We start from the raw sequence: 27,458 nt of genomic DNA on the forward strand, positions 1-27,458 counted from the left end.
CACATGGGATTATCTGGCACCAAAGATAACATGAGAAAATGCCTGAGCAAGGAGGTTCAGGTAGCCTTTTACTCACAGGTTGAATCTCTCTAGTCCAGCAATATCCGTAGTCCGGCATGATTTTAGTTAGCCGTGGCAGTGTTGGTAATTCTGCTAGACAATACTGACCTCTTGTGATTCAGCAAATTCTCTGGTTCAGCACCAGTCAGGTCCCAAGAGTGCTGGACTAGAGAGATTCAACCTGTAAAGATTTTGTATTTTGGAAAAAAGACTAGGCAAACAAGCGATAAAGACCTTTTAAGAGCAGATGTAGTTGAATTCTAAATGACTGAATTTATCTTTGAAGGTCAGAGCTGAAAATGTTGGCCGTAAAAGAGTAGATTTTCTATCTTAGAATTGCATCAAATGAACTATATATACCCTCAAAGGTGCATCTCTTATATACATATATGTTATCATACTGTCATCACCAAGGCACTAAGTGACATGACTGACAGCTATCACATGTGGTTCATTTTTTCACCATCTCCCAGAGGAAAAGCTGTACATGAATTATCCTTTGTTTTAGTAAAGCTGCACCCTGCTGTACAGATGGTGGAGAAGGCAAGGTGGAAATAGTGCCCCTTGAAGCTGATGCAAAGGTGGTGAAGTTTGTGTTGGTGCTTTGTTCCCTAGGGAGTTTGGTGACCAGCCTGGAACTGGCCATTGAGAAAGCCTGCCACCTGCAGAGATGAACTTTCCCTTATGATAGTACATTCTATTGTGTTAAGGGAGTGAAGCTGTCGACTAGTCCTCATGTCAGAATTTTAGCTGATCTTTTAGACATGTTGGGCACAGATCATTAAGCACCTTCAAGATAAAAATGGAGACCTTGATGTAATACTCTCTAAAAAGTCAATGTAGAGTTCAGAACAATTCAGCGTGCTCCCAGTAGCCTTTGTTGCAGTGGTCTGCATTAGGCAGATTGATGGTTTTATGTCCAGCTATATCACATCAGTATTGGTGTGCTAGCAAGGAACCCAAGAGCATTGCTGATCTGCAGACTGACGTGATCAGTTGAGGACTTTTAACAAAAGCTGACTGCCCTGGGACTGCAAATTCCCCAACTTGACTGCTCTCAAGTCTTGCCTGAGTTCAGCTTCAGAAAGCTGTTCACATATCAGCTGATGTCAAAGCACTGGGCTACCTTGGTGATAGTAGCATGGCTCTACCTGTTCTTCACTGCATACAGCTGACTCATCTGGTACTTGAATCCAGGCATCTCACAGGTTTGCCTAGTAGCTGCATGTAGAACAGAAGTGGGAGCAAACCCCTGCAGCTTGGAAAGCCTTCCTAAATGCGCGTTCCTTGTCAGTGAAGGGTAACACCAGGTCTTCACAGAGCTGGTCTGGGCTGCAGGCATACAGCACTAAAGGGGTATAATCAAAGAATACTAGGACTGGAAGGGAACTCAAGAAGTCATTGAGTCCAGTCCCCTGCCAAGACCAAATACTGTCTAGACCATCCCTGATAGACATTTATCTAACCTACTCTTACATATCTCCAGAGATGGGGATTCCACAACCTCCCTGGGCAATTTATTCCAGTGTTTAACTACCCTGACAGGCAGGAAGTTTTTCCTAATGTCCAACCTCAACCTCCCTTGCTGCAGTTTAAGCCCATTGCTGCTTGTTCTATCCTCTGAGACCAAGATGAACAAGTTTTCTCCCTCCTCCTTGTGACACCCTTTTAGACACCTGAAAACGGCTATCATGTCCCCCCTCAATCTTCTCTTTTCCAAACTAAACAAGCCCAGTTCTTTCAGCCTTCCCTCATAGCTCATGTTCTCTAGAGCTTTCATCATTCTTGTTGCTCTTCTCTGCACCCTCTCCCATTTCTCCACATCTTTCTTGAAATGCGGTGCCCAGACCCCGGCACGTAACCAGCCCGAGGAGGCTCTGAAGACATAGAATCACAGAACCCCAGAGCCGGCAGAGACCTCAGAAGGTCAAGTCCAGCCCCCGGCTCTAGGCAGGACCAACCCCATCTAAATCAGCCCGGCCAGGGCTGTGTCAAGCCGAGACAAACACCTCTAGGGATGGAGACTCCACTGCCTCCCTAGGGAACCCAGCCCAGCGCTCCCCCCCCCCAGGGAAATGGTTTTTCCCACCCCCCAACCCGGGCCCTCCCCCACAGCTGAGGCCGTGGCTCCAGACACGAGTGACCGAGCCGCGCAGGGACCGAGGGGAAGGCTCGTGCGGACTCGCGGCGGCTTGTCCCATCCCAGGCGCGGGCGGGGGGGGCTGTCTGAGGAGCCGGAGCAGCACGCGCGGCCTGTGCGCCAAGGGCGGGGGCGGGAAGCGACGGGCGGCGCGCGGGGCCCGTAACGGCCGCTCGGCCTCAGGGGATGGGGACCGAGGCGCGCGCCCCTCGCCCGCCGGGAGCGCGCTGCGCGGCCCCGCCGCCTTGCGGAGAGCTCCCGCCGCCCCGCGCTCACCATCGTTCTCGTCGCTGTGGCGCCTCCGCGACATGCTGCCGGGCGGGGCGGGGCGGGAGCGGCGCTGGGCAGAGGCCGCGGCGGCGCCGAGAAGCGTTTCCCTCCGGCCGGCCCCTCCGCTCCGGCTTCCTGCCCGCCGCGAGCTGCTTCCGGGGCAAAGGGCGGCGGGAGCGGCGCGCCCCGCCCCCTCCCCCGCTAGCGTGCGGCGCGCCCCAGCGAGCGCGGGGATCGCTTCCGGGGCGGGCCAGGGAGCGTCGCAAAGTTCCCACAGCCGCGGTGAGCTGGGGCGCCTGCGCGAGGGCCCGATCCCGCTCGGGGGCCGCCAGTGGGCCCGAGTCTGAGCACCGGGCCCTCAGCACACGGGCATCCCCGCCCCGGGCCCTCAGCACACGGGCATCCCCGCCCGGGCCCTCAGCACACGGGCATCCCCGCCCCGGGGCCCTCAGCACACGGGCATCCCCGCCCCGGGCCCTCAGCACACGGGCATCCCCGCCCCTGGCCCTCAGCACACGGGCATCCCCGCCCCGGGGCCCTCAGCACACGGGCATCCCCCCCCCCCGGGCCCTCAGCACACGGGCATCCCCGCCCCGGGCCCTCAGCACACGGGCATCCCCGCCCCTGGCCCTCAGCACACGGGCATCCCCGCCCCGGGGCCCTCAGCACACGGGCATCCCCGCCCCGGGGCCCTCAGCGCACGGGCATCCCCGCCCCGGGCCCTCAGCACACGGGCATCCCCGCCCCGGGGCCCTCAGCACACGGGCATCCCCGCCCCGGGCCCTCAGCACACGGGCATCCCCGCCCGGGCCCTCAGCACACGGGCATCCCCCCCCCCTGCCCCTCAGCACACGGGCATCCCCGCCCGGGCCCTCAGCACACGGGCATCCCCGCCCCGGGCCCTCAGCGCACGGGCATCCCCCCCCCGGGCCCTCAGCACACGGGCATCCCCCCCCCGGGCCCTCAGCACACGGGCATCCCCGCCCCGGGCCCTCAGCGCACGGGCATCCCCGCCCGGGCCCTCAGCACACGGGCATCCCCCCCCCCGGGCCCTCAGCACACGGGCATCCCCCCCCCGGGCCCTCAGCACACGGGCATCCCCGCCCCTGGCCCCTCAGCACACGGGCATCCCCGCCCCTGGCCCTCAGCACACGGGCATCCCCGCCCCGGGCCCTCAGCACACGGGCATCCCCCCCCCCGGGCCCTCAGCACACGGGCATCCCCGCCCCTGGCCCTCAGCACACGGGCATCCCCGCCCCGGGCCCTCAGCACACGGGCATCCCCGCCCCGGGCCCTCAGCACACGGGCATCCCCGCCCCGGGCCCTCAGCACACGGGCATCCCCGCCCCGGGCCCTCAGCACACGGGCATCCCCGCCCCGGGCCCTCAGCACACGGGCATCCCCGCCCCGGGCCCTCAGCACACGGGCATCCCCCCCCCCGGGCCCTCAGCACACGGGCATCCCCGCCCCGGGCCCTCAGCACACGGGCATCCCCGCCCCGGGCCCTCAGCGCACGGGCATCCCCCCCCCGGGCCCTCAGCGCACGGGCATCCCCGCCCCGGGGCCCTCAGCACACGGGCATCCCCCCCCCGGGCCCTCAGCACACGGGCATCCCCCCCCCCGGGCCCTCAGCACACGGGCATCCCCGCCCCTGGCCCTCAGCACACGGGCATCCCCCCCCCAGGGCCCTCAGCGCACGGGCATCCCCCCCCCGGGCCCTCAGCTCACGGGCATCCCCGCCCCGGGGCCCTCAGCACACGGGCATCCCCCCCCCGGGGCCTCAGCGCACGGGCATCCCCCCCCCGGGCCCTCAGCACACGGGCATCCCCCCCCCGGGGCCCTCAGCGCACGGGCATCCCCCCCCCGGGCCCTCAGCACACGGGCATCCCCCCCCCGGGCCCTCAGCACATGGGCATCCCCGCCCCTGGCCCTCAGCACACGGGCATCCCCCCCCCGGGGCCCTCAGCACACGGGCATCCCCCCCCCGGGGCCCTCAGCACACGGGCATCCCCCCCCCGGGCCCTCAGCACACGGGCATCCCCGCCCCGGGCCCTCAGCACACGGGCATCCCCGCCCCGGGCCCTCAGCGCACGGGCATCCCCGCCCCGGGCCCTCAGCTCACGGGCATCCCCGCCCCTGGCCCTCAGCACACGGGCATCCCCGCCCCGGGGCCCTCAGCGCACGGGCATCCCCGCCCCGGGGCCCTCAGCGCACGGGCATCCCCGCCCCGGGCCCTCAGCGCACGGGCATCCCCGCCCCTGGCCCTCAGCGCACGGGCATCCCCGCCCCGGGGCCCTCAGCACACGGGCATCCCCGCCCCGGGGCCCTCAGCACACGGGCATCCCCGCCCCGGGGCCCTCAGCACACGGGCATCCCCGCCCCTGGCCCTCAGCGCACGGGCATCCCCGCCCCTGGCCCCTCAGCACACGGGCATCCCCGCCCCTGCCCCTCAGCACACGGGCATCCCCGCCCCGGGGCCCTCAGCACACGGGCATCCCCGCCCCGGGGCCCTCAGCACACGGGCATCCCCGCCCCGGGGCCCTCAGCACACGGGCATCCCCGCCCCTGGCCCTCAGCACACGGGCATCCCCGCCCCGGGGCCCTCAGCACACGGGCATCCCCGCCCCGGGCCCTCAGCACACGGGCATCCCCGCCCCGGGGCCCTCAGCACACGGGCATCCCCGCCCCTGGCCCTCAGCACACGGGCATCCCCGCCCCGGGGCCCTCAGCACACGGGCATCCCCGCCCCGGGCCCTCAGCACACGGGCATCCCCGCCCCGGGGCCCTCAGCACACGGGCATCCCCGCCCCGGGGCCCTCAGCACACGGGCATCTCCGCCCCTGGCCCTCAGCACACGGGCATCCCCGCCCCTGGGCGTGCAGCATAGGAACAGCGCTGGCCCCAGGCGCGCGGTGCATAGGCACTACCGGCTCCTGGGCGCGCGGCACAGGAGCGGCGCCAGCCTCAGGCATGCAGCGCATGGGCTGTTCCAACCCCAGGCGCATGGCGTATGGGTGGCCCCATCCCCGGGCACATATGCAGCCCCGCCCCTGTGCGCCTGGCACAATGAATGGCCCCACCCCCTGGCACCCGGGAGCCCCAAAAGGTTGGGGTCCACTAGTCTAAAACCATTTTGAGGGAACAGGTACATTTTCAATAGCCAAGTGTCAGATTATTTTGGATTGCTTGATGTGAAGTCCAAATATGTTGTTTCAATAAGGCACCAATATTTCATTTTGATTTCCTGGATTTCATTCATTTTGATATTCTACGTTAAATATATGTCTAACATGTTTCAACATTATAAAAACAAAATGTTCTGAATCAAACTTTTTTTGGAATTTCCATGCTGTGAAAAGGTTCAAAAACTTGACTTTTTGTTCCCAAACAAATTTCAGAATGTTGGTATTTTCTGCAGGATGGAAATTCCCCTTTCTAGCCAGCTCTGTGGAAAGTGTATGTCCCCTGGTACAGAACACCTCCCAGACTGAGCAAGACTTGAATTCCTAGTGTGCTCTAATAGAAACCTCTGGAAGAGAAGCAAGGTGACAGGATGCTAGAGACCCAAGTACATGTATGTTCTTGGTGTTGCGCAGATATCACACATTCTCTCTCCCTCCTTGTGGCAGTTGTATGTGGTTCCAGTTTATTAGTATGAATAGTAACACTATCAAGGTGAGCAGTCCATAAGTGTTATTTTGTCCATAAAATTAGTGTAAAAAGGTTGTGAATTGTAAATTGTCCCTGAAGTGAAGTGTTTCCAGGAAGGAGGTGTGAGATGAGGCATGCTTCCTCCGATACAGAGTGTAGCACTCCAATCTGCCTACCTGGCAAGGGAGAGAGAAGAGGGCACCCTAAAATCCATGGCCTGCTATGCACTATTTAGCACACTGATCAGTCACCCTCTCCAATGAACAGGTCAGGATTTTTGAAATCATGAGTAGTGATAGAAATGTAGCCGTGTTAGTCTGGGGTAGTTGAAGCAAAATGCAGGACAATATAGCACTTTAAAGACTAACAAGATGGTTTATTAGATGATGAGCTTTCGTGGGCCAGACCCACTTCCTCAGATCAAATAGTGGAAGAAAGTAGTCACAACCATATATACACCAAAGGATAGAATTTAAAAAAATGAACAAATATGAAAAGGACAAATCACATTGCAGAACAGAAGGGGGATGCGGGGGGGTGGGAAGGGGGAGGAAGGAAGGTAAGTGTCTGTGAATTGCTGATATTAAAGGTAGGGAGAGTGGGATGTTTGTGAGTTAATGGTATTACAGGTGATAATTGGGGAAACTGTCTTGGTAATGGGTGAGAAAGTTCAAAGACTTGTTAAGTCCCTGTTGGTAAGTGTCGAATTTTAACATGAATGACAGTTCAGAGGATTCCCTTTCAAGTGCAGATGTAAAAGGTCTTTGTAGCAGAATGCAGGTGGCTAAGTCATTTAGAGAGTGTCCTTTCTGGTTAAAGTGGCAAGAAACTGTTTTCTCTTTGTGATCTTGTCTGATATCTGTTTTGTGGGCATTAATCCTTTGGCGAAGTGTCTGAGATGTTTGTCCAATGTACATAGCAGACGGACACTTTCGGCACATGATAGCATAGATTATATTTCTGGATGCGCAGGAATATGTGTTCTTGATCTTATAGCTCACTTGGTTAGGTCCAATAATGGTATCAGCAGAATGAATATGTGGACAAAGCTGGCAACGGGGTTTGTTGCAAGGGAAGGTACCAGGGTTGGTATTAGTGTGGTATGTCCTGTGGTGGTTGGTAAGAATCATCTTGAGGTTAGGTGGTTGTCTATAGGAGACTATGGGTCTGTCTCCCAGAGCCTCTTTGAGTATGGTATCCTGTTCCAATATAGGCTGTAGTTTATTGATAATGTGTTGGACAGGTTTAAGTTGGGGGTTGTAGGTGATGACAAGTGGTGTTCTATTGTTGGTTTTCTTGGGTCTGTCTTGAAGTAGATGGTTTCTAGGTATTCGTCTGGCTCTTTCAATTTGCTTTTTTGTTTCTCTGGGTGGGTAGTTGAGATTTATAAATGCTTGGTAGAGATCCTGAAGCTTCTGGTCTCTGTCAGTGGGGTTAGAGCAGATGCGGTTGTATCGAAGGGCTTGGCTATAGACGATGGATCGTGTGGTGTGTTCTGGATGGGAGCTGGATGCATGTAGGTAACTGTATGAGTCAGTGGGTTTTCTGTAGAGAGTGGTGTCTAATTTTCCATTGTTGATTTGTACGGTGGTGTCCAGGAAGTGGATCTCTCGTGTAGAATGGTCCAGGCTGAGGTTGATGGTGGGGTGTAGGTTGTTGAAATCTCTGTGGAATATCTCCAGTGTTTCTTGGCCATGTGTCCAGATCATAAAGATGTCATCGATGTACCGTAGGTAGAGGAGGGGTGAAAGGGGACGGGAGTTGAGGACACTACTGCCAACCTGATAGCAGACCTATGTAACTTTGTTCTCACCCACAATTATTTCCGGTTTGAGAACAACTTATACCTCCAGATCAGCGGCACAGCCATGGGTACACGCATGGCCCCACAGTATGCTAACATCTTTATGGCTGACCTAGAACAACGTTTCCTCAACTCCCGTCCCCTTTCACCCCTCCTCTACCTACGGTACATCGATGACATCTTTATGATCTGGACACATGGCCAAGAAACACTGGAGATATTCCACAGAGATTTCAACAACCTACACCCCACCATCAACCTCAGCCTGGACCATTCTACACGAGAGATCCACTTCCTGGACACCACCGTACAAATCAACAATGGAAAATTAGACACCACTCTCTACAGAAAACCCACTGACTCATACAGTTACCTACATGCATCCAGCTCCCATCCAGAACACACCACACGATCCATCGTCTATAGCCAAGCCCTTCGATACAACCGCATCTGCTCTAACCCCACTGACAGAGACCAGAAGCTTCAGGATCTCTACCAAGCATTTATAAATCTCAACTACCCACCCAGAGAAACAAAAAAGCAAATTGAAAGAGCCAGACGAATACCTAGAAACCATCTACTTCAAGACAGACCCAAGAAAACCAACAATAGAACACCACTTGTCATCACCTACAACCCCCAACTTAAACCTGTCCAACACATTATCAATAAACTACAGCCTATATTGGAACAGGATACCATACTCAAAGAGGCTCTGGGAGACAGACCCATAGTCTCCTATAGACAACCACCTAACCTCAAGATGATTCTTACCAACCACCACAGGACATACCACACTAATACCAACCCTGGTACCTTCCCTTGCAACAAACCCCGTTGCCAGCTTTGTCCACATATTCATTCTGCTGATACCATTATTGGACCTAACCAAGTGAGCTATAAGATCAAGAACACATATTCCTGCGCATCCAGAAATATAATCTATGCTATCATGTGCCGAAAGTGTCCGTCTGCTATGTACATTGGACAAACATCTCAGACACTTCGCCAAAGGATTAATGCCCACAAAACAGATATCAGACAAGATCACAAAGAGAAAACAGTTTCTTGCCACTTTAACCAGAAAGGACACTCTCTAAATGACTTAGCCACCTGCATTCTGCTACAAAGACCTTTTACATCTGCACTTGAAAGGGAATCCTCTGAACTGTCATTCATGTTAAAATTCGACACTTACCAACAGGGACTTAACAAGTCTTTGAACTTTCTCACCCATTACCAAGACAGTTTCCCCAATTATCACCTGTAATACCATTAACTCACAAACATCCCACTCTCCCTACCTTTAATATCAGCAATTCACAGACACTTACCTTCCTTCCTCCCCCTTCCCACCCCCCCGCATCCCCCTTCTGTTCTGCAATGTGATTTGTCCTTTTCATATTTGTTCATTTTTTTAAATTCTATCCTTTGGTATATATGGTTGTGACTACTTTCTTCCACTATTTGATCTGAGGAAGTGGGTCTGGCCCACGAAAGCTCATCATCTAATAAACCATCTTGTTAGTCTTTAAAGTGCTATATTGTCCTGCATTTTGCTTGAAATCATGAGTGTGTCGGTGTAACACTGACCAACAAAACTTGCAAGATAAGAGGTGGTCATGGGGACTTACTGTTCTGCACTCAGTTGAAAATTTCTGACCCTGAAAACCTGGCATGAAGATCTCCAGGCAGCTATCTGGTAACTTCTGTGAATGCTGTTTTTAGTCTTAGATTCTTAAAATGTTAAAGCTTGCTGCTGGTTGACTTTTTTGCTGTGGCAGGGCAGTAGCAAAGACTGCCTTTAGCAAGGTATGTCTGTAATGTGCATTTATTGTTTTGAATGTATAGTACTGATAATATATTACATGCTATGAATGTCTGATCAGCATATTTACAGATCTGTGTTTTGCATGTGTTTTTCCTTGATCACGGAACAGGAATTGTCTCTCATTGCAGTGACACAGCAATGATTCCCTCTTCTGTGCTGCTAGATGGAGGAGATGAAGCAGAGTGTTGTATTTTAAGATTTCCAGATTTGGACTTGAAGGATCCTTTACCTTTGGCAGCCAAAAGCAACCACAGAGTGGAATTAGATACCAGTGTGAGGAAGAAATATGCATTTGCCAGGAAGAAGGTACATTTTAGTACAGTACTTTTTGGGTATGTTCTTACTTCAGAGTATGCAATTGCACAGTTTCTTTGTTATCTTGTAAGAACTGGCTTTACAGAGTTCCTATCTCATTCATGCTACACCCTTAATTCCTGTTATAGTAATACATTAAAAATAATCTGGCTCCATTGGTATCGTATTTAAATTAAAGGGGTATGCAATGAATTCCTTTAAGGCTCTCAAACCCTCCAGATTACAGTACTCCTTGCAGGTGTCTGATTTTTCTTGTGTACAGCCATGTTTCACCTCACTTAAAAACTATTTGCTTACAAAATAGACATACAAATACAAAAGTGTCACAACATGCTATTGCTGAAAAACAGCTTACGTTCTCATTTTTACCATCGAATTATAGAATAAATCAATTGGCATATATATATATATATATATATATTGTATTTACATTTCAGTGTACAGTATATAGAGCAGTATAAACAAGTCATTGTATGAAATTTTAGTTTGTACTGACTTTGCTAGTGCTTTTTATGTGGCCTGTTATAGCAGTAGGCAAGTAGCTAGATGAGTCACTGTACCGCTGGAGCAAAATGCAGGACAATGTAGCACTTTAAAGACTAACAAGATGGTTTATTAGATGATGAGCTTTCGTGGGCCAGACCCACTTCCTCAGTCTGGCCCACGAAAGCTCATCATCTAATAAACCATCTTGTTAGTCTTTAAAGTGCTACATTGTCCTGCATTTTGCTTCAACTACCCCAGACTAACACGGCTACATTTGTACTGCTGGAAGACCTCTGCATTTATCCCTGGTTGAGAATTGTTGCTTTAATGCAAATGGCGATAGATCTGGTATAATGGCCCAATTCAACAAAGCACTTAAGCATGTTCTTACATGTAAGTGCTTTGTTGAATAGGTACTTGCTTACAGTTTAGCATATACTTAAACTCTTTGTTGGTGGATGACGGTGCATAAAGTATTGTCACAGTGCTGCTTCAGGATAAATGAAACGCTCAATCTGAAACCTAGAATTCAAACACAGAGAAATCATAAGAACGGCTGTACTGGGTCAGACCAAAGGTCCATCTAGCCCAGTATCCTGTCTGCCGACAGTGGCCAGCACCAGGTGCCCCAGAGGGGGCAGACCAAAGACAATGATCAAGTGATTTGTCTCCTGCCATCCCTCTCCAGCCTCTGACAAACAGAGGCCAGGGCCACCAATTCAATGTTAAAGAAACATTCGCCACTTGAAATCAAACATTTAAAGAAAAAATGATTAAAGTTTCCCGTCCAAAATCTGCCTCTGATTCCTCCTGTCAATTTGGCAGGTGTAGAGTATTTTTTTTTAAGTTTCCCATTACAGTGTTGGTATGTGAAAGTTTCACATATGCACTGTGGTCGGGTGTCCTCTGGTGTAACAGTGAAATCCACTTTACATACAATGATTCTGTCTCTCCAGAGTAAACCACAATAGCAACTGATTATAGTGAAACTGACTGTTATATAGAATACTGTCAAATACACCGACAAAGAGAAATATTGTGTCTTTAATCACTTGGTTGTGTGCAACAGTCATGGGTGGGGGAAAACCTCAGCCAAATATATGACACGGAAAAGGAACAGTTTCATGTTGTTAATGTTATTCCCCATTTTCATACCTAAAAACTGGCATTTGTATGCAAAGGGATATTTTCAAGATGTCCTGTAAGGGTGCTCTCTAAGTTTCCAAGACTAAAACAAAAGCATTGCATTGTTTAGGTACAGTAAAACTGGCAAGTGCTGGAAATCTAGGTGTGCAGAGAATGCGTAGACCGCCTTTTCCAGTTGAGCAGCTGTTTCTAACGAGACCAGGAGCCTGGGCAGGGCAGATGGAAGGCCTCATCAGAAGTGGCAGCACTGAGGAATCCCAGGGCACTTGCTTAGCAGTCTTTGGGCAACCTGTTTAAAAGCCCGAGATTTGTCCTTCATCCAGCGGGGAGTTGCATGACTGGCTCCAGGAAGAAACGGAGGCCTAACTGACAACATTTGTGATGTATTGCAGGCCTTTGCCCTCTTTGTCAAAGCAAAGGAAGTGCCAGCTGCAGCTCGCTGCCCGCCAGCCACATGCAGAGTGGGACAGTGGTGGGAATGCTGCGGACGAACCTTTCCAGACCTCACCGGCATGCACAGACACGTGGCCACGCAGCACTCCAGCGACATCCAGCAGCAGACGGGCTTGATTTTACAGCAGTTGGCTGCAGAAGCCGGCACCTCAGGAAACCCAGCTTCTGCAGACAAGGCAAATGGGCTAAGAGGTCCCCCTTATAACAGCCAGGAGCTCTCTGGGAGCCTCCCAGACACAAGCCACATTAGTTCTGATGAACTGACAAGGTAAGGAATTGCCTCAACAACATGAAACCTGTTTCTTACTGTGAGCCTGGGGGAAGCCCCGGGAAGAGCATTCCTATTGCTATTTGCACCCATTTAGCCACAGCCATTTACAATTGTTTATTAAACTGTTGCAGCTTTTGTATGTGACAGGGCCTTAGCTGACACAACTTCCTTTCATCCTAGTCACATGTTTAGATTCCTCTAGACCCCCTAAGACTTACCCAGTGTCCTGGAATCCCCTGGCCTCATTCCCACTTCCTCAATACACCTTGTGCAGCCTTTCTGACCTGTACCATGGAGCGTGGGTGCATGCGAGTCTTACGGAATGTGAGTCCAGCGTGCACCACCTCAGAATTCGGGCCCCAAATGGCCCTTAAAAAGAAGTGGATTTTTTTGCGCTTGGATAATTAAAATGGTTTTGTTTTCAAACCTCATCCTGTGTCCCCAAGGAGTCTCTGACATGTCTGGAAAACACGAGACCTTGCAGTGCACGTGTTTAAAGAATCTGGTCCTCAAATGTGGCTAAGGTACGAGCTACTGGCAATGGTAGCCCATGAAAGGCCGGTTAGTTTTTGTTAACATTGCCAAGGCAAGGATAGAAAACACTAGGGCCACAGAGATCTGCACCAGCTCTGACTGAATTCCACTCCCTGAAGTGAATGAAAGCAAACCGCATAGCCTTGGCCTGTCCCTCAGGATGAATTCCCTGTTTGACACAAATTAACTGCAAGATCTCGTGCTGCCGACTCTCAAGTACCCTTCCTGTTTGTTCTCCTTTGCGGCACTCGTAGCAGTGGCGAGGGAGAAGTGCTGCTGTATTACTGTTACTGTGAGGTGGAAAACCCAGAGAGGCTCTGTGGCTGGCAGCAGTCTCTGTGCCAGCAGCTTCATCTCACTGGCAAGGTAAGTGTATAAGGAGCGGCTGCTTCCCTCTTGCTATTTCTCTCTCTTCAATGGGAAATGATGCACCAGAAAGCCAGGCTGGCGCCAGCACTATTGCGCTGAGGGAGAGAGCAAAGCGTTTCACAACTGCTGTGGAGGGCTGCATACAGGTAGGGCTGCTTATTGTCAGGCAGGTTTTTGTGCCTCAGAGCTTCACAGACATTAAGGCTCTGTCTACATTAGCGGCTTCTTGCGCAAGAATCTGCAGAGTGTCCACACTGCCCGCACGCAAGGACATTCACAGTACGGCGTGGTACGAGGGCTCCTTGCACAAGAGCTATGCTCTTTTCTATCAGGTGTAAGCCCTCTTGTGCAGGAGGGCAATGTGGACGCTCAGCAGGGATTTCTTGCGCAAGAAAGCCCTAAGGCTAAAATGGCCACCAGAGCTTTCTTGTGCAAGAGAGCGTCCACGCTGCCATGGGCGCTCTTGCACAAAAGCACAGCTCACATGGCAGTGTGGACGTGTTCTTGCACAAGAACCTTTGCAGTGCAGACCTAGCCTAAGGGCTCCCGCGCGTGATCTCGTAGCAAGGTGTGGTACCGCAGGCCTGCCTCTACCTCAGTTTCTCCAACCACGCTTTCCTGCCCGCTCTGGTGGTTTATGTGGCTCTGCCCTCCAGCCAGGTTACTACAAAGCTCAGTCCCCTTTGGGCTAACACAGTCTAATGTCACAATCACAGCACAGAGGAGCATTCTCAGCCCTTTCAAAGTTACTCACCGGCTGGGTTCAGCTCTCAAGTGCTGTACTGCCCTTCAAGTGAAACGCCCTCGGCCAGGTGCCCGGATACTTCCAGACAGCCCTGGACCAGGGCGGCTCCAGCTGCCATCTGTACTATCCCTGCTTTTCTGCCCAGCTGTGTTCATCCCCCAGCGAAGCTGGCTCTTTCCTCTCCAGCCCTTCCCCTCCTACCACTGCAACTGGCAGGGCTGAGTTAGTTCACAGCAGCACATAGACCTTTCCAGGTCCGTGTGGGTTTGGAAAATGGCCACATGGCTCGTCTAGTCCGACTCCCTACGTCCTGTAGGACTAGTCACGAGGCGACAGTGCCTAACTCCCGTAGATGTCTTCTCCATCCTGTCCTGAAGCTCCTCAGCCTGCTTTGCTACTTGGTTCTGCTGCTCCGTTGCTCTGATAGCCTCTCTCCCCGGCCGCCCCTAAACTTTCCCTTCCTTAGCATCAGCTCTTGGCTTCTTGTCCTGCTGTTCGCAGAGTACAAGTAGTTTCTTTTCCAACACTGATAGTCCAGCTCCCTTGAAAATAAGACCGTGGTCCGTGACCCCCAACACTTCTACTACAGTAGGACCTCAGCCTTATGAGCTGACCAAACACCTTGTTTGGAACGCAAAGTACGCAGTCAGGCAGCAGCAGAGACCAGACAAAACAAGCGTGGCGCAGTGCCGCGTTCAATGTAAACTACTAAAAAATAAAGGGAAAGTTAAAAAAAGATTTGATAGGGTAAGAAAACTGTTTCTGTGCTTGTGTCATTTAAATTAATCTGGCTAAAAGCAGCATTTTTCTTCTGCACAGTAAAGTTTCAAAGCTGCATGAAGCCAATGTTCAGCTGTAAACTTCTGAAAGAAGAACCGTTTTATTCAGATACAAACGTTTCAGTGGTATGAACAGCCAGTTCTGAGGCTCTGCTGTACGTCCTTTCACTTGGTTGTTCTGTCTCGCATTCCCAACTCTGTCCATAATTTGTTGCCCCTCTTCTACATTTTTAGTTTTTCTTTATTCATAGGGGCTGGGGCCCAGAACAGCACAGTATTGTGGCTGAGAGCCTAGCCTGTGTCTGGCCTATGAACTGCTTTCCAGAACTGATGATGTTTAAAACACACTAAACCCCCGAAGTCCTTTATACACAAAGTCATGCTCCTGTATCCAGGAGAATGAGCGAGAAAGCACCTTATTTTTTTGCTGTTTTTTTTTTTTTTAAATGTAGCTCCTAGTCTAGATACCAGAGTGAAATGCCCTGATACATTCATTTCCTCGTCTTTCTTTGCTCATTTATTTTACTTGGTAGTTTCTCATTTCTTCTTTCTCAAAGACAGATTTACGCTTGTCAGCTTCAGAGTTTTCCTGTCTCGCTTGATTTAGTCAACATTTGCTTCCATCCTTTCTAACATTTTCTTTGCTTTAAAAGAAATCTGTACTGCTTTAGGTGTAATGAATCCAAGTTGGATAGATTTTACTGCAAGACATGAACTTTCACTCTTTCTACCTGTTTTATCAGGACTAAAATCATTGTTCTTACTCGGCTAAAACTCCCATTGAAGGGTCTATCTGACTAATTCCTGCAGAATTTGTCCCTTACAATTGTTTTTCTGCTTCCTGCACAAGATTTTCTGACTTCATTATCCTTTTTACAATACAGAGCAAAAACAACTGTAGAACAATTTCTACCTTTTGCAGTTTTTCTTTTGCTGCACTTCTAAGGATCACAGTAGCTTTTTCCTCCACTTTTTTCTCTTTTCCTGCACATTTTCTACATTTCTTCTTTCATTCCCAGTTGATCCTAGTTTATTAATTTCCTTTTGATCGTTTGCATTATGACTAGATTTTAATCTTCCTTTCTGGCTTCTAGGTGCGCATTGCTTCAGAAGGAATTAACGGAACAGTTGGTGGAAGCAAAGTAGCTACCAGTCTTTATATAGAGGCAATGGTTTCCCATCCTCTGTTTACAAACATTTTGAGCAGAGAGGATTTCAAGGTAGGAGAAAGGGGCCCACAAACTGTTATTTACGCCAATGTTTCTTTTTATCCTCAGAATTTCTTATTTGAAATAAACGTTACTTCTTAGAGGCATCCCTCTATTGCACTAAAAATCCACGTTAAACCCAAGGAATTCAACTCCTGCAGAGTTGGCCTAAGCAACAGTTTATTGGGGGATAACCGACTTTTTTTACTATTGTTTACTGTCCCATTGGTAGTTTTGTCTCCAGGGAGAACACCTTTCTATGTTGTAAATGAGACAGCCGGAGGGAATAATTGTGCACCTTTAAACTAAAAGTTCTTATAAAATTCTAGTGCTGGTTTAGCCTTTTTTCAGTAGGACAGCAGCAAAACCTTCACCTATATGTGCCAAGTTGCACTTGTGCACTCCTGCATCACATTCTCCCAGCTCAAACACCAGCATGTGCAATTTGCACGATCTCCTATTCTGCCCACACAGGATGGAAGTTTCACACTCAGCGCTCCTCCCCCATGCACGTTGTGGTTAGCAGAACCCTGCATCTGGCTGGTCCCTCATGGATGCCATCAGGGTCCAGCAAGCCTCATGGATCACTGCACACTGCCATTAACTACAGTCCCCTCAGGCCAAACGGTGCTCTGTCAGGGATCACATCGCAGTGAAGCACAAACCCACTAGCGGAGCCAGAGGTCAGAAGGGAGTTTTATTTACTCTTCTGATCGGACGTGAATTTAGCATGGATGAAAGGTCCCTGCTTGCCAGCCCTGGAAACGAAACCTTCCTTCATCAACAAAATAGACTCAGCACACTCCCCGGCAGGGTAGGCCTCTTCCTGCTGCCTGGTCTTGTGGCTGCCCAAGAGGAACCGTAGCGAGCAGGGCGAGGCTGGCTCAGTTTCCATGGTCCACTCAGCCCTTGGCACCTCTCTGCTAGTGGCCAGTTGACTTTTTAATAGTTATTGGAATAACTGTCCTCCAGGAACAGGACTGGGACCACAGCCACTCTGATGATTCAGAGAGGCAGCCTTGGTAGTAGAGAAGCCCTCACCGTCCCTGCTGCCATCCAGCCCCCCAGAGTGACCTGCTTGCATCGGCATCTCACATGAATTTAGAAACTAGAAAGACAGTGACCGCTTAGCAGGGCCGAAGGGGTCCGTTGGCACGGTGTTAACTGGACAGCAAGGTGTCTCTTTGGTAGCATGACGATGTTTTTAATTTCCCAGCGCAGCGCAGGAGGAGCACGCTGCTTCCCGGACCTGCGAGTTGGTGTATTTGAAGAGATCGTGCCGATGGGCATCGAGCCAAACGAAGTCTCCTACAAAGAAACTGGTACAGTGATTCGATGAACACTAGTAACTTGTCTTCAGCAGAATTTGGCATTGAACTGTGAGGCAAATGATAGAGCAATGCATCCTCACCAGAACACCATCTTTGCACTCTAAGCAGGACGTGACAGGTAGCAGGGTGAGCAAATCCCCAGGGGAGCTGCTGGGCTTGCAATGGGGGTTCCCTTTGTAGCAAAACTGCGAGATCAGGTCACTGATTTGCACACTATTTAGCTCTTTCGGCAGCTCGAGGTTAAACTGTCCCTTGCATTTTGCTGAAGTAGTAATAGTTAAGATCACAGACTCTTGCCCATCGTTTTGAGAGTGAACCACAGAACACTTGAAAAGTCGTAGTGAGTAAGAAAGGCTGTAAGGAAAAAATACGGGTCATGAACGATGCAATGATTGGGAGGAGTTTTTCAGCCGAAGAAATTGCTTTAAACACACACACCAGGACAGAGTTGGTTTAGCCTCTCTCAGCATCAGACTGGCAAAGAGATTCCAACACTGGCTTTGTTCTGGGAAGTAGCTGGTTCTAAGCTGGGTTCTGCCAGAAGGGACCATGTGTTGCTGCTGCCAGGCCTCTGACCTGCCCATTTTCAGGGTGATTTGTCCTAATCTGGTGGATTTTACAGAGTGTAAAAGTTGCAACCTTAACTGCCAAGAAAGAAATCCCATCCTGGGAGATCTCTGTGCCCCCGCACGGTTCCTTTGAGAGGAAAGGCAGGGCTGCCCCTCAGCCGGACGCTGCTCGAACCAGCACGCTTTCCCGCCGGTTACACAGCTGTTTGATGGAAAGCAGCAGAGGGTTGAGAGTTGGGTTTCCTTGGTTCTGGAAGGGAAATCTGGGCTCATTCTTAGAGCAGGAGTAAGAGACGGGCTGGACAAACCCAGAGATCGGGCACATACATTTCAAGAGCTTGAATGGCTGAGACTTGAATCCGCTGTGTCCGAGATCTGGGTTCTAGTCCCAGCTCCATCTTGTGTGGCCTCTGCTGCTCAGGCGGGTCGGCCGATATAAAGGTTGTTAGAGGCACAGCTCCAGGCCTAGCAGCCATGGAGGAAGAGGCTTGTATGGATGATTCCCTGGCCCTCCACTCCGGGCTGCAGTGAGAGACTCTCTCAGCTCCAGCTAGGTTACTGCTAACTGTAGCGCTAGGATTCCTCACGGGCCTGCCATTCGCTCTCTGGAACCAGAGTTGTTTTTACGTCAGGGGTTTTGCATCTTGTTCTTGGCATGAGTCACTGGCTCTCAGGTAGAGCAGCGGAGGGCAGGGAGTCTCTGGCCCACCCGGCCCCCAGATTCACATCACAGTCTCTCCCCCGAGCCTGGAGCTGACATTTGTGCCGTTGGTTTATTCAGCGCCGCGCCGGAGGTACTGGCTGCACTGGGGGCAGTAGCAGAAGAGCAGCACACACACTGGAATACCCATAGTCAGCGGCGCTCACGCTAGCTCACCAGAGCATGGCTGCATGGCTTCAGGGACTGGAAATGGGCTACAGAGCTGCTCACTGCTAAGCCGAGTCAAATACCAACTAGGGCAGCAACTACACGGGCCTTGGATGGTCTTAGTGTGGCGCCCTTGACATCATTGTCCAGACATGAAGAACCGAACGGCCTGAGTGCAAAGCTCTTTTTCCATCCCTCCCTCCCTCCCTCCCTCCGGCTAGAGGCAGGTTAGCAAGTGCAGGGCCGGCCTGCTGGGTTCCATTCGCCAAGGCTGACAGTGCTGCTCTCTGGCAAACAGCCTCGTCCTCACATCTCCGGTGCCAGGAGACGAATGCAGCCGGGGGCACTGCTTGGCCACGCCGTGAAAGCCGTGGCGCTGCTCCGGGCCGTCACGTCTTCACACCTCCCCCGGGGCAGGCAGCCGGGATACCTTTGTGCTCCTTTCATTCAGGCCCTGCTGGCCCCGCCCTCGTGTCTCCAGGACACCTGGGAGTAGGGAGTGTAAAATGCCACATGAGCAGGCCTGGCTGCCCACTGCAAGGCAGACGCAGCTTGGCCCCTTTGTTCCCTCCCACCCGCTCTGGCGCACTTGTTCATTGGCTGAAGCCCGAGGAGCGAGGTCACAGAGACGTTTGCCCAGGACGTGTGGGATGAGACCAGCTGACATTCCGGCAGTGGGCCGGTCCCAGAGGAGCACATCACTGCTGGCTTAGAAGAGAGGCCAGGTGAATTTAAGCCAGTTCAGCGTGTCAGCGCTCTTCTCCATGTGCTGTTTCATTTTTAGGGGTCCATTTATCCCCCGAGGAGTTCCATAAAGAAGTAGAACAGTATCTCTCTCAGGCCCAAAGCGACACTGTGTTACTGGACTGCAGGAACTTTTACGAGAGTAAAATAGTAAGTGGTGTGCACTTGCTCCCTGCTGGGTGCGGCTGGCGGGGGGCTCGTTTCACCCCGTCCGTGTGGGTGGGCGAGGAGGGACTGCCATGCTACCTGGCAGCTCTCTGGGGTGCCAGTTCGCAAAGGGCACGCTGCCCCAAGCAGCCCGGGCCTGCCAGATGACTCAGCACCGTGCTGAGGGCAGGCCTACAGCTCAGTGCTGTGCCGCAGTGTAAGAGGGGGACGCCAAAGCTATTCGCATCTAGCCATGCCAGCCAAAGCCCCTGCCGCTGGCCAGCAGTGCAGCAGCAAGACGGCCTCGGTTCCGCCAGGTGCCTCCTGTGTGCTGGGTGGCAGCGTCGCACGTGTGGCTGCCGCACTAGAATCCCCAGGCTGTGAGGCCCAGAGGCCCGTGTGCCGAACCAACTCTCCTTTACATCAGTGGGCATTAGGTGCGGAAAGACCCTTCCGGGGTCCGAGCCCAGGCAGGTGCCGTGACCTGGAGGGCCAGGCCCCAGGGTTGGCTCTTTCCTTAGCTCACGCCTGCCAGTGTGTCGCTCACACGGCCGCTTCTGGCCACAGGGTCACTTCCGGGGCTGCCTGGCTCCCGACATCAGGAAGTTCAGCTACTTCCCCAGCTACGTGGACGAGAACCGGGCGCTTTTTGAAAACAAGCGAGTGCTGATGTACTGCACGGGAGGCATCCGCTGCGAGCGCGGCTCCGCCTACCTCCGCGCCAAGGTGAGGGCCATGCTGGGAGCACCAGGCCAGGGGCTGGGGGCATCCATTGCCCAGCCGGGGAGGACGCTGTGGGGGTGGCCTTTTCTGCCACTGGCTGGTGACAATGTGGTGTATAGGGTGGCTATAGAGCGTCAGGCCCGTGGTGTTTGTACATGTGGTGGGAATTAGGGATGTGAACTCCTGGTTAATTGGTTAAGCATACTGTTTAATGGATTAAATGGCCGGGGGGGTGGGGGGGCTGCTGCAGCCCCCTGCCCATGACAGGTAGGGAGCTACCCCAGCTGTTAACCGTAACCAGTAAGTCTCCCTCCATTAAGGGAATCGTCAGAAGGGGACGGCCTGTGCCCCAAACCATCATTTCATGTTGGAGCCCTCCCTGAAATGAGAATTGCAATGGGGGGTGTCTCCATTTTCAGCCCCCCCAGCTCTCCTTGTGCAGTCTGACCTGTGTAGAGCAAGGAGTGCTGGGTAATCCAGTGTCCCCTCTGCCTCGTACCCCAGTGGCCCGTCAGAGCCCCGCGAGGCGCTGGGGGCTGCAGGGTGGCCGGCCGGGCTGGGTGGGCAAGGGGCAGTCCCGGGATCCAGCGGCGCGCGAGGCAGCGTGGCACGGCCTAGGCCAGTCGGGCTGGCGCTTTGTTTCCGCAGGCGGCATGCAGGGAGGTTTACCAGCTGCAGGGCGGCATCCACAAGTACCTGGAGGAGTTTCCCGATGGGTTCTACCGGGGGAAGCTGTTTGTGTTCGACGGACGTTTCGCCATCTCGTCCAACGAGGACGTGGTTGCAGGTAGGGCGCTCGCGTCCCTGATGGCAGGAGGCAGCCGCACTAGTCACCCCGAGCCCTCCGGGCAGAGGCTCTCAGGCTGGGGCCTGTGGGGTGCCTGCGGGCAGGCAGCAGGCAGCCGCTGGCTCGGGGGGCTGGCCTTGCTGCCTGTTTCCAGCCACTGAATTCCCTTAAAGTAACTAATCCACGGAGCGCTGAACCCCAGCCACACGGTTAACCCCTTAAACTATTGCACTTGTATCGTTTAACCAGTTACCTTTTACATCCCTGCTTTACTGCTCAAACCACGGAGCAGCACAGCACTAAGCCTGGGCCAGCCGCACAGGGAGCTGGCTCCCCAGGCCTAGACTGGCAGAGCGGGCTGCCACGCTCTGGGAGAAACAAACCTGGTAGCACCAGCCCGTGAGGCACCGGCTGGGCCTGGCTTTCCAGGCGTAGGCAGGCCCGGGAACTGGGTTTCATGCTAGTAAAAGCTGAAGGGCTGTGTCTAGACTGGCCAGTTTTTCCGGAAAATCAGCCACTTTTCTGGAAAAACTTGCCAGCTGTCTACACTGGCTGCTTGAATTTCCGCAAAAGCAGTGACTTCCTACTGTCTGAAATCAGGGCTTCTTGCGGAAATACTACGCTGCTCCCATTCGGGCAAAAGTCCCTTTTGCACAAAACTTTTGCGCAAACGGGCCAGTGTAGACAGCTCAGATTTGTTTTGCGCAAAAAGCCCCGATGGCGAAAATGGCGATTGGGGCTTTTTTGCGGAAAAGCGCGTCTAGATCGGCATGGACGCTTTTCTGCAAAAAGTGCTTTTGTGGAAAAGGGTCCTGCCAATCTAGACGCGCTTTTCCGAAAATGCTTTTAACGGAAAACTGTTCTGTTAAAAGCAATTCCGAAAAATCCTGCCAGTCTAGACGTAGCCAAGATGCGTGACCACACCAGCTGGGACCTGCTCTCCAGCTTGGACCAAGGTTGCTGGCGAGCGGTGGCCAGCATAGGCCGTGGCCTGATCTCGCCCGTGGCCTCTCTGCTACTGCTGACGAGAGTCGTGTGCATGCCAGAGGGCGGCGCTGCTGTCTCTAGATGCCTACTCAGAGCTCGGTTGCCATCGAGAAGGAGACCGGCCTGGTGCTGGGCGCAGAGTGCCCGTTGGCCTGGCGGGAAGTGGCACAGCTCAGTGCGCCGCTAGCAGCCAGGGTTCGCTCCCGGCGGTGCCACTGAGTCGGGGGAAAGCGGCTCAGTCAGGGACGTGCCCTGGGGCGAGTGCCCAAGGCTGAGAGCGTGGTCCCAAGGCAGCCCTTCCATGCCTGGTTGCACTCTAGCCACGGGGAGCCGTGGGCCACTGCCTGGGGCCAGCCGGTTCCTGCACTGGGGGCCCTGGTAGCAGGAAGGAGTTTGCCTTAAGCTTGTTAACACGGAAATCCATGTTAACAGCCCCTTTGTGGGCAGGGCTAGACCTCAGTCTGGTGAGGAAGCCGGGCAGAGCCAGAGAGCAGTGCCCTGAAGGATGAAGGGTTTGCAGAGGGATGTTCTCCAAGGGCTGCGTAGGCCCCCGATGGAACGGGACAGACAGGGCGGCGTGGGTTTAGCTTGGCGTCTCCTCTCCCCAGAATGCAGGTACTGCGGGGCGCCGTGGGACCAGTACACACTGTGCTCCAGCCCACACTGCCGGCAGCTTGTCCTGGCTTGCCCAGGCTGCCGAGCAAAGGGATTCACAGCTTGCTGTCCCGCTTGTCAGGAGAAGGGGCTGGAGCTGGCTGCACGCCCTTCAGGACGGCTGGCCAAGGAGGAGTGCGAGTGCACGGACCGACGGCAGCGGGTACCAGCCCAACACGCCGGAGGGAGCGTGTTCGGCGCCGGACGTTAGATGCTGCACAGCTTACACTTGCGTTTAGGCTCGGGGCTTCCTATGCTGAATCCGAGTCACTCGTTGAGAACCCTGCGATGGCTTCGAAACGCTCAGCCTGTGTCGCTGCACCGGGGACACCAAGAGTGGTGCAAGGATTCCTCCCGCTGCAGCAAAGTCACTCTTCCGCCTCCCCCAGTGCGAGGGGCACCAGGGAGAACTTGGCAGGTGCTGGACTCCTCATGGGGCTCGGCCCCTCCCAACCAAGTAGCAGGTAAAAGAACAAGCAAAGTCTGGGCTGGGTGTGTCGGGGGCCCGTCCCGTAGGGCCCTAGCTAGCGAGGGGGCAGCAGGTTCTCATTCGCTGGGAGCACACGCAGACGGCGGCTGGGGCCATTCTCCACTCCAACACCAGCAGCCAAGTCTCCACGCCCGTGTCCAGGGTAAGTCACACTCGTGACCAGCAGTGTGAGGCCAGTGCCTGGACCCACCACTGCCCCAGAGCAAACGCTGGTGCCGCTCAGTGGCCGTGGAGAGGTTCACCTGGCCAGGTGTGCTGTGTGGGAAGAGGGGGACAGGCACGTCCCTGCAGCCTCTGTCCTCCCTCGAGGCGCGCAGAGCCCATGGCAGCCGCAGTTCCCGGGATGGATCTTTTAAATGCCCACGATACGGCCCAGGCCTCACTTTGTGCTGGGAGTCCTGCAGACGCGGGAGCTCTGAAGTGGAGCCAGCTGCTGAGGGAAGCAGGGGCCTGGTGCAAATAGCAAGGAGCCCCCGGGCATTGGAGCAGTGTGGAGATCGCGAGGAGCGAGATGCATCCCCGTGGAGCCAGCACACGTCACCCTCAGCCCTTGCTAAGGCCTGTTAACCACCAGACCCTCACGCGATGCCCTGGTAGTCCCTGGGCCAGGGCCAGGCTGCTCACGCACCTGCCAATACAGCCTCTGCAAAGAGGGTTTGTTATTCGCTTGGAAAACTTGTCCCTGCAGAAGCAAATCCTCTGAGCAACGGGCCCTTGGGTCCCAGGGAAAGTCAGTTCGCAGCTGTGTCCTGACAGCGGCTTTGCTCAGTGTCACTGGGCCCGCGGTGAGGAAGAGCAAATAGACGCCCTGCCCGCCTTGCCCGTCCGGCCGCGCTGCAGCCTGGTGCCTCTGCCACGTGCACGGTGCCTCTGCGCTCTTGCAGCAGCTGCAGCACCTCTCCTGCATGGCTTAGCCCTCTGGCCAAGTCACGGTCGTCCTCCCCTGCCAGGCGTTCATCGGAGTCTCCCTCAACACTTCCCTCTCCACCCTGCGGACTGCACCGCTCCCGCAGTGGTCAAACGGGCAGCCCAGGCTCCCTCTGCCCCCGGCTCCAATCAGGGGAGGTCTGCCCCGGCCCCCCTTACTGCTCCGCCTTTGCTGGACTGCGTCAGTGCTGCCTCGGGGCAGGAGCAGGAGACCGGGGGGCTGTAGGGGACAAGGGGGCAGCTGCCATCTCCAGCATAGAAGGCAAGTTCATTCCGTGCCCTCCATTTTAAGGTTTAGTGTATAGATGTGTCCGGGGCGTGGCCTTTGCCAGATACACCCACGGAAGCACACTGCCACCGCCTGCACGCTGAGCGGGTACATGTCCACGCAGGCCCCATGCTCGCTGCAGGCAGGGATCCCCTTTGCCTCCAGCGGGAGCGACCTGCCATCATTTATTGCAGCTCTGCTGGTGCAGAGCCAGGTGCTTTTCGCCAGGCCCTCCTCTCAGCTGTGCAAGTCCTCGCTCTGCTTGGCCCACGCTTGCACTCTTCCCCCGTGATTCCAGCACCACCTGCGGCACTACGGAGTGCACGGGCTCGCCCCAGGCACCCAACTTGCATGCACAAGCCCTGCCTCCAGGGCCAGTCATAATCAATTGGCAGCCCCAGGCAACTGCTGGGGAAAATTTGTCAAGCAAAAAAAACCCCCCCACCAAAATGCAGTCGCAGCCCCTTTAATTGTCGTGTGTCCTGAGCGGACTTCCCTCGGGCTCTGTCAGCGGCCCCAGGCACCCACCCAGCTCGCCCACCCCTAAGACCGGCTCTGCCTGCCGCCTCCCTCAGCAGGGGGGCGCCGATGCGCCGGCAGCAGGGTGCAGTGCTTTTTAAGAGCTGTTTTCATGTAGAGTAAGAGCCTCCCCTCAGCCTGCACAGCAGGGCCCCTTCCAGCACTCCCCACCCACCCAGGGCATCTGGGCAGGCCGTGCACACCTGGGTCAGTTCCAGTCTCCATTCCCGAGTCGGAACTGTGCCAGTCTGGATGGGGAACTCTGCCAGTCGCTAGCGACTGGATCTGGCCTGATGTTCTCGCGGACATGCCTGGCGCTGTCCAAATGGCGTTGGCCTAAGCAGGCCCGGCGGGCTGGGCAGCATTCTCTAACATTGGGGATTGTAGAAAATATTCTGTGGGCACCTTTTCGTTGTCACATAGGAGACATTTATTAGGCTTTGACGAGCAGCAGCCAAACACTCTTATATTGCCCGCGCCAGGTTCCCGTGTGACAGTCAGAGCTACAGTAAATCGGGGCCAAGCCTGACTCATGCAAAAATGCTACTGAAATGGGTGGAAGTTTTGCTGTAATACACAGTGCGCAGACTGCAGCCCTCCAGTGGGAACGGCAGCAGGCAGAAGGTTGTTCAGTGAAGAAGGCTGGCTGGAGGCTTTCAGTGCATGAACAAAGGCCCTCGGTTGGCAGTGGTTCTGCCTGGGCAGACAGCCTGCTGTGCAGCCAAACGTCCGCTGGCATCCCTGGGAGTCGGGGTGGGTGTAATGGCCTGCGGGGGAGGAACCCGCTCCGTGACCCGCGGGAAATTCCTCCCTAGAAAGACATCACCCACACAAGCCTAGCTGCCTCGTGTGTTTATCCAACTACTCAGATGGCCCCCTGAACGACACGGGTTCCTGGGCGGGGCATTTTCAAGTCATGTTGTTAGTAGGGTGAACTATTCAGAAACCTGGGATGTTGGTAAAATAAAGTCTCCAGCAGAACAAGAAGTTTTGCAGATAAATAACATGGTTGTCCAGCCAGAAAACCAGACTTCAAGTGAGGGCTTCAGTGCACTCGTTACAAGGCCCAGTAGAAACACCGCGGACACATTTCCAACAGACGGTCCAGGGGGAAATCCTGCCCCGACTGAAGCCAATGAGAGTTTGCTCCTTACTTCAGTGGAGTCGGGATTTCCTTCCCAATCTCTCAAAGCAATGGTTTTCCACAGCCACGTGAAAGGAGACTGGAAGATTTCAACCAGCCCATTCAATAATGACTGCTCTGTTTTGATGGAGCTGTTACTTCATAATCAGTGGCCTCGTGTTCTTTGTGTTTGGTGGGGGGAGTGATGAATTCTTTTAGGGAAAATATGGGTGGTTTTGACATCTTGTCTACAAACATTGGAGTAAATGTTGGTATTTAACTGTAATTTACAAGTTCCTAAAAGGGACAGTAGAAACGTGGTAGGAGAGTAGAAATGCTTGTCCAACAGCTAATGTATCTAATACTTGAGAGCAAGTTGAAAAAATAAAAGTATTTTTAAATACTTATGCAACTTGTGTAGAGCAGTAATTTTTTCCACTCATGCATAACACACCCTAAATATATCTGAAACACCACACAGGAAATCCTAAGAGAAATCAAGTCATGAATTAACAGTCACTTTTGTGCTGGGATGTATCCTAAACTGAGACTGCTTAAAATTGGCAACTTGCTGTAACTGGATTGGCTTGACTCTAAAGAAAACATCAGTAGTCATGTTTGATCAAATCATCACCTACAATCACTAGTTAATTTAAACCTTTAGTGCATAAGGATGCAACACAGAACGTAGGCACCACGGATCTTTCTGTGCAGGCACTTTGCCATCGGATTTCCACAGAATAGCACAAACCACCAGGCACGATTTTCACAGCTGGGAGCTACACCCCAGTTCGGCACTTGGGATAGAACGGCCCGTTCAAGTCGGCAAGTCTCCTCTTCCTCACTGAAAAAGAGCAGGACCAAGGGTCAGTCAAGGCAGACGCTGCGCACACAGATAGCAGGTGATAGCAGACAGACCGTGTAAAACCAGAACTTAACTCATGTGCGTGTGGGTGTAGGTGTAGGGGGGGCGGAGTTTGGGGGATTTTCCATAGAGTTTAAGGCCAGAAGGTACCACTAGACCATGTAGCCTGACTACCTGTACAGCACAAGCCAAAGTATTTCACCCAGCTATGCCGGCACTGAGTCCAATAACTTGTGTTTGGCTAAAAGCATCTCTTCGGAAACTCCAGTTCTGATCAGATGACATCGAGGGGGGAAATCCACCGCTTCCCTTGGGAGTTTGTTCCAGTGCTTAACCGCCGGCTTGTTAACAATGTGTGCCAAATGTTTAATCTGAAAGCCTCTGGCTTCAGCTG

At 53.6% G+C, this 27,458-nt stretch overlaps 3 protein-coding genes across 13 annotated transcripts in view; 1 reads left to right on the forward strand and 2 right to left on the reverse strand.

Annotated features, from left to right (window-relative positions):
- NCBP1 (nuclear cap binding protein subunit 1) overlaps positions 1 to 2,614 on the reverse strand; it is a 48,629-nt gene extending 46,015 nt beyond the window's left edge. The window contains exon 1 of the mRNA XM_075931203.1: positions 2,477 to 2,614. Within this exon, the coding sequence (XP_075787318.1) occupies positions 2,477 to 2,510 (34 nt within the window). The 5' untranslated portion in view covers positions 2,511 to 2,614. The remainder of the gene's footprint in view (positions 1 to 2,476) is intronic.
- TSTD2 (thiosulfate sulfurtransferase like domain containing 2) lies at positions 2,509 to 26,606 on the forward strand. Of its 7 annotated transcripts, none has more exons than XM_075931204.1 (10): positions 2,509 to 2,752; positions 9,866 to 10,062; positions 12,096 to 12,424; positions 13,216 to 13,327; positions 15,949 to 16,074; positions 17,279 to 17,384; positions 19,615 to 19,724; positions 20,289 to 20,447; positions 21,093 to 21,231; positions 22,827 to 26,606. In XM_075931204.1, the coding sequence occupies exons 1-10, from the start codon at positions 2,509 to 2,511 to the stop codon at positions 23,081 to 23,083; spliced, it is 1,779 nt and encodes a 592-aa protein (XP_075787319.1). In that variant the 3' UTR covers positions 23,084 to 26,606. The 7 variants fall into 7 exon arrangements, with proteins under 7 accessions (XP_075787319.1, XP_075787320.1, XP_075787321.1 ...); XM_075931205.1 differs by having other exon boundaries at positions 13,219 to 13,327; XM_075931208.1 differs by having other exon boundaries at positions 2,614 to 2,752; positions 9,885 to 10,062.
- TMOD1 (tropomodulin 1) overlaps positions 26,010 to 27,458 on the reverse strand; it is a 29,404-nt gene continuing 27,955 nt past the window's right edge. For all 5 annotated transcript variants that reach the window (XM_075931214.1, XM_075931218.1, XM_075931217.1 and 2 more), the window contains one exon: positions 26,010 to 27,043. In XM_075931214.1, coding sequence (XP_075787329.1) covers positions 26,979 to 27,043 — 65 coding nt within the window. In that variant the 3' untranslated portion in view covers positions 26,010 to 26,978. The remainder of the gene's footprint in view (positions 27,044 to 27,458) is intronic.

The sequence above is a fragment of the Pelodiscus sinensis genome, chromosome 6 (genome assembly GCF_049634645.1).
Source record: "Pelodiscus sinensis isolate JC-2024 chromosome 6, ASM4963464v1, whole genome shotgun sequence".
Classification (NCBI taxonomy): Eukaryota; Metazoa; Chordata; order Testudines; family Trionychidae; genus Pelodiscus; species Pelodiscus sinensis.